Here is a 10,616-nt window from a genome sequence, read left to right as displayed (position 1 = left end):
TGAGGGACTGCAGCCTGAGGCGTCCTCTGAGGGACTGCAGCCTGAGCCGTCCTCTGAGGGACCGCAGCCTGAGCCGTCCTCTGAGGGACCGCAGCCTGAGCCGTCCTGTGAGGGACCGCAGCCTGAGCCGTCCTCTGAGGGGGAGCAGCCTGAGCCGTCCTCTGAGGGGGAGCAGCCTGAGCCGTCCTCTGAGGGACCGCAGCCTGAGCCGTCCTCTGAGGGACCGCAGCCTGAGCCGTCCTCTGAGGGACCGCAGCCTGAGCCGTCCTCTGAGGGACTGCAGCCTGAGCCGTCCTCTGAGGGAGAGCAGCCTGAGCCGTCCTGTGAGGGACCGCAGCCTGAGCCGTCCTCTGAGGGACCGCAGCCTGAGCCGTCCTCTGAGGGACCGCAGCCTGAGCCGTCCTGTGAGGGACCGCAGCCTGAGCCGTCCTCTGAGGGACCGCAGCCTGAGCCGTCCTCTGAGGGACCGCAGCCTGAGCCGTCCTGTGAGGGACCGCAGCCTGAGCCGTCCTCTGAGGGACCGCAGCCTGAGCCGTCCTCTGAGGGACCGCAGGCTGAGCCGTCCTCTGAGGGGGAGCAGCCTGAGCCGTCCTCTGAGGGGGAGCAGCCTGAGCCGTCCTCTGAGGGGGAGCAGCCTGAGCCGTCCTCTGAGGGGGAGCAGCCTGAGCCGTCCTCTGAGGGGGAGCAGCCTGAGCCGTCCTCTGAGGGGGAGCAGCCTGAGCCGTCCTCTGAGGGACTTGTGTCTGAAGTGCGTCCATGGAGAATGCAACAACACTGCTCGTCTTTAAAAGCAGAATAATTCAAGCGCGCCCCTCACTCGCAGCCGTGTCTTTAGAAAGCCCAACGTGTCGAGAGAGACGACCCAGCTGAAAGAACATAAAGCATCTTTGTTTCACCGTTTGTGGTGAAGAACATACTTAGCATTCAGGCCAGGCTGGTGGATAAACAGGGGCTCTGGGAGGAATGTGCCGCTGCGGTTTTGTGATGCAGGTTGCTTGCCAACAGTCAAGCAGGTGGTAGATCTGTGTTTCTACGCTTAATAAAGTACCTTTCTGTCCTAGTGAATGGGAACTGTGAGTCGAGCCTGTCTATGGGCTCTGATGAGGGCTGTTAGTACAAGCGTGTACTTGTACGTCAGTAGAATGCCTCCCCCTCCTCCCACCCCAGTCCTTAGACAGTCCCTTGGGGATGTGAATTGTTGATACGTCACAAACGACTGGTGGCTCGTCTATCTGTCTGCTCGGCAGATTTCCTTGATAAAAAAATGACAACAATCAGCATTTCAAGATATATATTAAAGTCTTTATTCTATTAATGAAATGTTAATGGAATTAAAAAATCCCCATTTTAGAAGTTCACAGCAACTTTACAATGGGTCACCCACATAAAGCAAGGCCTTCTTCACATGAAACCTTGCGTACATATATAGTTATATTTCAGTTATAACTTAAAAGTAATGCAAATCTTTGGCGTTATGTTCACACCACTGAATACTAAAAAGAAAAAATATATACAAAATATATTAACCTCTCTTAGTTCGATACAACCCTTTTATGTAAACAAAGTACAAAAAGTGAAAAGGCATTTTAAAATAGCAAACAGTTTTCAAACACAGATCATTGACCAGCAACCACACTGTGAGAGGAAAACATTTAAAACAACATTTAAAAAGCAGTTGAAAAAGGTGACAGACTGAAGAGTTTGTACAGAACCACACTAACTCACCCCCACCCACACATTCCAGTTTCCACATCGCAGTCATACATACTTCTGCATTTAACACACAAAAAGGAACTAAATCAAAGCGTTTCCTGTTACTGCCTCATGCGGGTCGTTCCGAGTCAAGAATGTCTGAACTCAGACATGCTTGATACTCGAGCAGAGAAGAAAATAGCACTCCATCCCAACACTTGTTTAGCGTCAACAAATAGAAGATGGAAAACGAGGGCTAAATACTGTCCTGTCTCCTCAGTAGTGCATATAACCTCCTGGATATTTAGACCCCAGCAGAACCTGCTACCGAGGCATAGACAAGTGACAAGATGAGCGCTCAGAGAAGACAGACGGTTTAACGGGGGTGTGAGGTCAGCCTGAAGATAGGCTCTTCCTCCGGGCCGAGGCATGGCGCTGGGGAGGAATGCGTAGAGATTATGAGACGGGGGAGAGCCGTCCTGGGTGAGGCCGTCTGGGGGTCCAGAGCACCAGAACCAGGCCTCTTCAAAACGAGGCTTCTGTGAACCCCAGCCTCTCTCCCCTCCGCAGCTCTCTCAGACGGGTCTAGGAGAGCCTGTGATCTCCGCACCCCGGGCCTGAAAAGGGGGATTTCAGACCCCCCGGTTAAGCTGTGAGCAGGGCCCCCACAGCCCCCCAGAGAGCACCAACTGCATAGTTCCCTAAGGAGGGGGGGTGCAGGGGCAGGGAGGCATAGTCTGTCTTCACAGAGGAACACAGAGGAAAGGAGGAATGCAAGGGTACAATGTGTAAACACATTCTACAACTGACTTCCATAAGCCAAGCATTTAGCTTCACATAGACCTTGTAGGAAGCCTGACTGTAACATGGACTGAGTATGTATTGTATATCCAGGAACGTGAGTTGTCTTGATGCACGACATTGGCAGACACAGAACACAGAGAAGTACTGCAGAGGTGAGAGGAGACAGGAACAAGACAAACCTTCATCAGGGTCACTTCCTTTTCCTCTTAAAAATAACAAAAGTCCATGCAAAAATGTCACAGCACATTACCAGCAGCACTTATAAATATAAACACAGAGCTAAATAACAAAGAAAATATATAAAATAACACCAAATCACATAAACAATGTGTGCAAGTACCTTGCAGGATTCGGACTTGCGTCTGACAACACCACAGACAAAAGTTCAGTTCAATTTTTTTTTTAGATGAGCAGAATCAGTAAAGGAAAGCACAGCTCTCCTCTCCTTCTCCTCCTCCTCTCTCTCCTCCCTCTCCCCTCCTCTCTCCTCCAGACACGTGCATGGGTCTGTCTCTCTCTCTCTCTGGAGACTTTGGAGGGGTCTGGGTCAGGAGAGAGAGAGAGGCAGTCTCCTGGCAGAGGGCTCCTGTCGTCCTGAAGGACTGACATCATCAAGGACATCGCTCCTGTTCAGCTTCATCAGCTGTGGTCGGGGTTCTTCCTTCTTAAATAAGGATTTCTACCACATCTGCATCGGAGGTGGTCCGGTTCTTGTACGTGTTGAGGGCTGCGTTCACGTGCTCAGAAGCATCTGTGGTGAATGAAGGAGAAAAAGTACTTAGTCCTATTCCAGAGAAGTTTCAGTTTAACAGTACTGACCTTAAGACAAGTTAAGTAAGCTGCCAGGTAGAGGCTGAAGGGACGATGTCATGTTGAAATGTTTACTACGTGGGAAGGTACTGACAACCTTGGGTCCCTCCACACACACACACACACAGGTTGTCGGAATGGCTCCACAACCACTTGATGCCGTGACCCTGAGTGTGGTTACTGTTTAACTAGCTGAGGTCAAAAGAACAGCCAGGCTGCTGCATTGATCCACCGCCACATAAATGAGCAGGTCTGATCTCTGTCCTCATGTCCGATGACAGGGTATGATAGCAGTCCAGATAGGCAGAGGGGAGGGAGACCGGGGTAACACACACCTGAGTCTGGTGCCAAGGGAGGCTGGAGGTCATCCTCCATGGGCGGGGCGTCACACTGTGTGCTGGAGTCCCGGCTGAGGGGCCTGAGGGGGGCAGGGGGATGGGGGGGCAGCGAGGACGTCTGGTCATCCGAGAGACTCTTCCCTACGAGCGCAGAAACAAAAGGAAGCTGGTTAATGACCGGATCACTCACACACACACACTCACACCCCACACACTCATCTGTGAGAAAGCTATTCAGTAGTTATTCTGGAGCGGGGAGACGACACACATTCCATGTTGGAAAAAGACGTCGTCTATTTGAGGCCCGCCAGCCGCCCCCCTCCTGCCCCCCCACCCCCCCTCCTGGGCTCCCCTGCCTGGAGACCAGAGGAGCTCAGCTGTCTCAAGCAGGACGCCTCTCTGAACCACACATTCCTCCAGCTCACCTTTCCCCCTGGGGCTGTCTCCGGGGCTGGTGCTGTCTCTGGGGCTGGTGCTGTCCCCGGGGCCTGGGATGGAGGGGGCAGAGAGGGCCTGCCTCAGGCCCTGCTGTTCTCTCCTGGATCTCTGCTGCAGAACTCTGATCACAGCATCCTTCTCCAAGAGCTCACCATGCAGGGCCCGGATCCTACACACACACACACACACACAGTTAGCACATGCTGACTCCCAGGTGAGAGAAGGTGGACTACAGATGTCTCTCTCAGGATGTGGTTAAGGAGAGTGTGTACCTGTTCTCCATCTCCTGGTGTCTGTGATTGGTCAGAGGCATGTCGTCATTGAAGCTGTCGTTGGGGGAGTGTCGGGGGGAGTGGTTGATGATGGTTGTATCTCTGGACGGGGGAAGAAGAAGATAAGTTTATTCAGACAGTGTGCTTTGACGACAACCACGGAAAACGACCTAAGTTTAAGTGTTGTCTGGTGCCTCTGAGGTGACAAACCAGGTGACAAATCAGGGAACCAGCCAGGTTACCCATCATGTGATCAGTCAGGTGACCCACCTCTGCGCGGCGGCGGTGGCAGCAGCGTCCAGGGCAAACTGCATGATGGTGCTCTGCTCCAGGTACTTCTGCTCCCACCTGGTGATGTCAGCCTCCAGAGCCAGCACCCGCTCCTCCCGCTCCCTGAGCTGCAACCGCAGGGCCCAGGGGCTCTGTGGTGACTCCTGGGGGCCCTGAGCCTGGCGCTGGGGGCAGAGGGGACAGGTTAGCTGGGGCAGGACAGAGGACAGGACCGGGGGGGGTCAGACTGTAGGGGGACAGGGTGTGGTGGAGGGCTGGTGTGAGGGGGACAGGGTGTGAGGGGGACAGGGTGTTGGGCTTCACCTGCTGGGCTCTCAGGGTCTTCAGTTCGTGCTCCAGCCTGTTGCGTAGCCTGAGCTCCAGAGCCTCTCTCTTCTGGCAGGCGACCTGCAGCTGGGCGAGCGAGCCCTGCAGCCCTTCCACCTTCTCCACGTACGCCCTCTTCCTGCTCAGCTCCTCCTCCAGCCGTCGCACACGCACACGCTCACTGCACAGCGCCGCCTCCAGGGCCTCACGCCTCCGCGCCCACTCCTCCCCTGAGGAGCGCTGGGCTCGCAGCTCCCTCTCCCTCTGAAGCTCCTCGTCTGGGGGGGGAGGAAGGAGGGGAGGAGGAGGGCAGGGGAGGAGGAGGGCAGGGGAGGAGGAGGGGAGGAGGAGGAGAGAAGAGAGTGGAACGTTAAAAAGGGCCACCCTCTAATAGATGCTACGGCCAGCCTGTTCAGACGCTGTCCCACGAGGGTCAAGCTGCCAGCAACACACACCACCCTGGAGATCACCAGCGGAACTTCCTGTCTGGTGACCTCACAGGGGTCACCGCGGAGGTCACCAAAACAACGGTTCGTGATCGAATGTGACAAGAACGCAGACTCATTTACAAACGTCATTAAGTGTGTGGAAACAGAGCAGAGGTGGTGCTGGGTAGACCCACAGCAGAGCAGTGGAGGGGAGGAACGCGTGCATGGAACAGCCCAGGAATCCAGGCCACATTCCTGCAGCTGTGAGTACAGACGGGCGCCCCCCCCCTCTAGTAACACAACACACCCCTTCAAGCTGGCTCCAAGACCGGGTCAGGAAGGGGGGCGTGTGTTCTGTACAGAAGTCACAACCAGGACCGAAACTTCTCCCTGCCAGCCTCCTCCATCTCTGATCTGAACAGGGAACTGACAGCCGACAACCACAACACTGTTGTCTGCTTAACTCTGGTGGTACAAGCCTGGAGGGAACATGTCTGTGGTGTTGTGATCAAACCAGAGAATACTTACTTTGCTCAAGGAGTTTGGCGAAGATGTGATGCTTGTGGTCTGCTGATTCAACTTCCTTAGCAACATGCTGTCTGGTAACCGTGTCTAGACGATCTGGATTCAATCAAAACAGAAATAAATCGTTTCCGACTTGCAACATCACCACATTTTTACCACCATATACCACTTTACAATTCTACAGCGTTTCAAGGCAAAACAGTTGAATAAATATATATACACAGCATATATAAAAGTTCTATAAACGAGAGTGTCCAAGAAGTTCTGAAAGCCAGCCTCACCCCTCAGGTCCCGGTTGAAGTCGTGCAGCCTCTTGATCTCCTCCTCCAGCTTGGTCCTCATGGCCTTCTCCAGGGCTTCCCTCTTGACCGAGCTGCTCATCAGCATCTCGTACGCCTCCGAAAGCCTCTGGCTTTCCTGCTCCAGCTGCAGGAACACAAGCAGGCCGTCAGAACATGACTCAGCCTTCCTCACACCCCAGGACGCCTCCAGCAGAGACGCCTCAGGAACTGTGAAGGCCTGTGTCTGGCTGCAGTGTGACGTCTGAGAGGACAGGCAGATCTAAAATGCCTGGCTAGCCTGTTTACTGCGTAAGCTCCCGCGGGTTGATGACTACCCTGGGAACCAGGGATACACATTCCTGGAGGCTGATTAGACCCAGGTGTCTTCACACCTCCTGGCTGTCTGCCAGGGCTGAGAGCGGAACACACACTGCAGACATGTCCATCCCTACTTCCTCCAAACAACACCTTCACGCGTGTATAGACACAAACTGTGTGTCTGAGAAGTTGCCCGTGTTACAAGGCTCTCTGTGGGGCTTTATCTGCATGTGAATGTTGCTCAGTATGATGGGCTGAAACCCCTCCGCTGAGCTAACAACAAAGTATCTGAAACTGTCAGCACTAGTCGGCCAGACCCCCTCTTCCTCCCTCACCCCTCCCTGCCTCACCTTCTGCAGCCTCGCAGCCTTCTCCCCGCTGCCCTCCAGCTCCCTCTTCAGCCTCTCGTTCTCCCTCAGCAGCACCTCCATCTGGACAGAGCTGTTGCTAGGCATGCTGGGAGTTGTAGTGAACTGCTCTGGGCCTGCAGAGCTCACGGTGGGGTAGATGTTGTTCCGGACCACCTGGGCCTCGACGGGTACGAACCTGGAGGAGAGAAGAGAGACAGAGGGAGAGGAGGAGAGGAAGAGGAGAGAGAGACAGGGAGAGGAGAGAGAGAGACAAGGAAAGTCATTCATCATGCATGAGCATTTCATGAGACAGATTTACAACCCTATAAACCAACATGTTGATACTGTAAAGAACGACAAAGGTCAACGAGGTACATTCCACTCGCGAGTGTCAGCTGCGACCTCTGACCCCTGTCGCCCTGGCAACCCTGCAGGTGGTTACCTGTGGTGCTGGGAATGGAAGGGGGGCGGAGGCTCGCTGTAGTAGTGTCCATGTCGGTGCTCCTGGGAGTGACTGACCATGTACCCCGGGGCCCTGACTAGGAAGGGGTAGTCTGGAGGGGGGCCTCTCTGGTCCGGGTGCTGCAGGGGCCCGGTGCCCTGGGGGGCGTGGGGGCCAGGGTGGAGGCCGGACAGCTGGGGGTAGCTGTGTGAGGCGCTGAGGGCCAGGGGGTCGGAGGAGCTGGTCCTCTCCAGAGACAGCAGCAGCAGGCGCTCACTGAGGGAGCGGGCGTGCTCTCTCCTCACGTCCCACTGGCCCTCGCTCTGGGGTGCCCCGCTCTGGGGGCCCCCGCCCCTCTGGGAGGCCAGGTACTGGGAGTGGGCCTTGGCCTCTTCGTAGGAGGGCAGCTCCTCCCCGTGGAGCTGGTAGAGGCGGCAGTCTGTGCTCTCTAAGTGCTTGTAGTCCCCCTGGTGTTCCTGGCCCTGGGGCTCCTGCCGGGTGCACATGTGGGTGCCGTGGGAATCATCCTGCGTCAGGCTCTCCAGGGAGGACCGGGGAGTCCCAGCCCCCCCGCCCCCGCTGCCCCCCCGCAGGGCCTGCTGCTGGATGGCCAGGAGGGTGGGGGTGTGGTTGGGGTTCCCGTAGCGAAGCTGCTCCTGGATGAGCCGGTGGAGCACTGTGCTGGATGAGTCCTCCGCGGTCCGCATCTCTGTGGACTTCGGGAGAAGGCTGGGGTGCGGGTGATGACTGGGTGAAGTACAGGGGTCTGGAGAAGAATGAGCAGGTGGAAAGGTTAGAATCATAATAACAACATCAGGCTGTTTCAGAATCTTGTGTTACTAACTCAGTAAATGTGTTTGTTTTTTCATTTAAAGTTAGGAACCTGCTGCTCCGTGGGAATTCTGTTAACTATACAGAGAATTCGTGGGAAGATATTTATATGGAGAGAAAAGATTTAAATACCACGGATGTGCTTTCCATTTCTGCTATTAGAGCACACTCCCATAGCAACGGAGCAATGGCTTGTAAATTCCTCTCAAAGCGCCTCTATAACTCTCTCCCAGCCAAAAATATACAATAAACATCAACTCTACTGCCTCCCACAAAACATTACTGGTCATTTAATACATATTTTCAAACACTAGTGGGTTCCAAGTGCTCCATAAAAATGTTTTAAGGGGAAGGCATTCCAGACATCCGATATCAATTGCATCTGCAGTTTCCTTTAGGCTGCTTTCCATTGGTTAATCGTGGTATAAAGATTGTCCGTTGGTCATCATGGCCGAGGTATTTCATAAGAAATATATATATTAAGCTCTAAGCAATAGAAATACTTCAGCCGAGTCAAATGAAAGCATTTCTGAATAAATTTGAAAATCAAAATGTATCCCATACGAACAAAATAATATTAGTATTGGTAAATAATAACAAATAATTAGAGCTGGCCATATCATTTTCAAATAAAACGAAAAAAAGTTCAAACGTCCTAAACGCTGATTAACAACCATGGTCCAACGACCATGTGTAAACCAAGCACAAACACACAGACAATGTACCCTCTTCTAAAAACACTCACCGATTATAATTTCATCACTGTACAAAACTCAGGTCGTATTTAGTTGATGTTGACCGACTAGACCGAGGTAATCCGTAAAAATTTTAATCAGTAAAGTGTATCAGCTGTCCTCGTTCCTTCCTCTTCACGCGCTGTGTACTTGTGCGCTTGTGAAGCTCTTTCAGCAGACTGAGGAGCGCGAGCGAGCCCCGCTCTAATAAATAACTGAGGACCGATTGTTCGCGAGCGGCTGGAATGTGAGGAATGCTCGAGCTGCGAGTCCCCGGGGATGAAGAGCAGCACCGCGAGCGCCCAGAGAAGGGGGCAGGGCGCGAGAGACGAGGTCGGAACTGCACCACTACTGTGCTAAACCAGCAGGTTGTCTCTTATTGTCTGAGGAATATCAGATTGTCATTGTTAAGAGTTAGATTATTCTGTAGTGCCGCATACTAGGTTTGGGAGAGATAAACAGCTATGTAGAATAGTGAGCGGTGGATTTTCTTCAATCCTAACGTTAGAGAACTTAATTTAAAAAAAGCATCTTAAACATTCATGCTGTTTGTAGCGCTTCTCAGCCTGATTCAAACACTTGACACAAAGATTCACACAGTCAGACACTGACTGAGGTTTGCCACAGGCTGTCCAGAATAGACAAGTCTCGTCACATTAAAGCATTGCTCACCATTATGTTCTCCAAGGGTTCCTTTGTTTGCAGGAGCCTGGTAAATATTTAAGCCGTAGCCCGTGCCAGTTAATTGTAGAGTGTGTGCGTGTGAGCGTGTGTGTGTGTGTGTGTGTGGAGGCAGAGGGCGGGTGCGAGGCACACTGCCTGCCAGCTGTCCTCTGGCTGCAGTCTCCTCCCCTCCTTAATCACGGCTGTGAGAGAGCTGTATTGTTCTCGACACAGCAGACACGCCAGGCCAGCCATCTGCTCCTCTCCTCCTCCTCTATCCTCCTCCTCTATCCTCCTCCTCTCCTCTATCCTCCTCTTCTCCTCCACCTCTATCATCCTCCTCTCCTCCACCTCTATCCTCCTCCTCTCCTCTATCCTCCTCCTCTCCTCCACCTCTATCATCCTCCTCCTCCTCTCCTCCACCTCTATCCTCCTCCTCTCCTCCACCTCTATCCTCCTCCTCTCCTCTATCCTCCTCCTCTCCTCCACCTCTATCATCCTCCTCCTCCTCTCCTCCACCTCTATTCTCCCCCTCCTCTTACCCACCTCTATCCTCCTCCTCTCCTCCACCTCTATCAACCTCCTCTCCTCCACCTCTATCCTCCCTCCTCTCCTCCACCTCTATCCTCCTTCTCTCCTCCACCACCTCCTCTCCTCCACCTCCTCGGGCCTCTAGTTTGTAAAGTCACTCAAAATCAGGTTGTGTGTGCACCAGGTGTCAGTGAGGATTAGCAGGTCTCCAAAACACAAAACTGATGTGCAGTAGACCTTGTCGCCAAGGACAACCATACCTCAGATGTCCTGCTTATTTGCATGGCAGTTGATGTCTAACCGTCACCCAACCCTTTTTTGTTCCTGCGGCAACTGCCACTGATTGTGAGGTAGATTGGAAATACCACAACCAGATAAGCAGACCAGCACTGATACAGCACTAGTATTGAGCATTTTGTGTGGGCCTTTTTTCCACAGTGATGTGGCATAAAATGTACCTCAGGATTGGGGGCCAGGATTGGGGGCCAGGATTGGGGGCCAGGATTGAGGGCCAGGATTGAGGGCCAGGATTGAGGGCCAGGATTGAGGGCCAGGATTGAGG

The 10,616-nt window shown here is 53.4% G+C and overlaps 1 protein-coding gene across 1 annotated transcript; it reads right to left on the bottom strand.

Annotated features, from left to right (window-relative positions):
* Window positions 1-1,286: 1,286 nt before the first annotated feature.
* amotl2a (angiomotin like 2a) lies at window positions 1,287-9,017 on the bottom strand. Its single transcript, XM_067230079.1, has 11 exons — window positions 8,872-9,017; window positions 7,296-8,061; window positions 6,854-7,049; window positions 6,186-6,330; window positions 5,908-6,000; window positions 4,949-5,229; window positions 4,625-4,809; window positions 4,355-4,456; window positions 4,070-4,251; window positions 3,642-3,785; window positions 1,287-3,247 (listed from the first exon to the last, which is right to left on the bottom strand). The coding sequence occupies exons 2-11, from the start codon at window positions 8,000-8,002 to the stop codon at window positions 3,162-3,164; spliced, it is 2,121 nt and encodes a 706-aa protein (XP_067086180.1). The 5' UTR covers window positions 8,003-8,061; window positions 8,872-9,017; the 3' UTR covers window positions 1,287-3,161.
* Between the last annotated feature and the right edge of the window lie 1,599 nt (window positions 9,018-10,616).

The sequence above is a fragment of the Osmerus mordax genome, chromosome 26 (genome assembly GCF_038355195.1).
Source record: "Osmerus mordax isolate fOsmMor3 chromosome 26, fOsmMor3.pri, whole genome shotgun sequence".
NCBI classification, from domain to species: Eukaryota; Metazoa; Chordata; class Actinopteri; order Osmeriformes; family Osmeridae; genus Osmerus; species Osmerus mordax.
This window is presented reverse-complemented; position numbering and strand designations above follow the sequence as displayed.

What these genes read in the sequence shown, in the direction of transcription:
- amotl2a (XM_067230079.1), bottom strand. Translation starts at nt 8,002, where the DNA reads ATGCGGACCGCGGAGGACTCATCCAGCACAGTGCTCCACCGGCTCATC. An exon ending in TTCCATTCCCAGCACCACAG is followed by an intron (nt 7,050 to 7,295) that starts GTAACCACCTGC and finishes TCTCTCCTCCAG; the next exon opens with GTTCGTACCCGTCGAGGCCC. An exon ending in AGACAGCCCCAGGGGGAAAG is followed by an intron (nt 3,786 to 4,069) that starts GTGAGCTGGAGG and finishes CTGCGCTCGTAG; the next exon opens with GGAAGAGTCTCTCGGATGAC.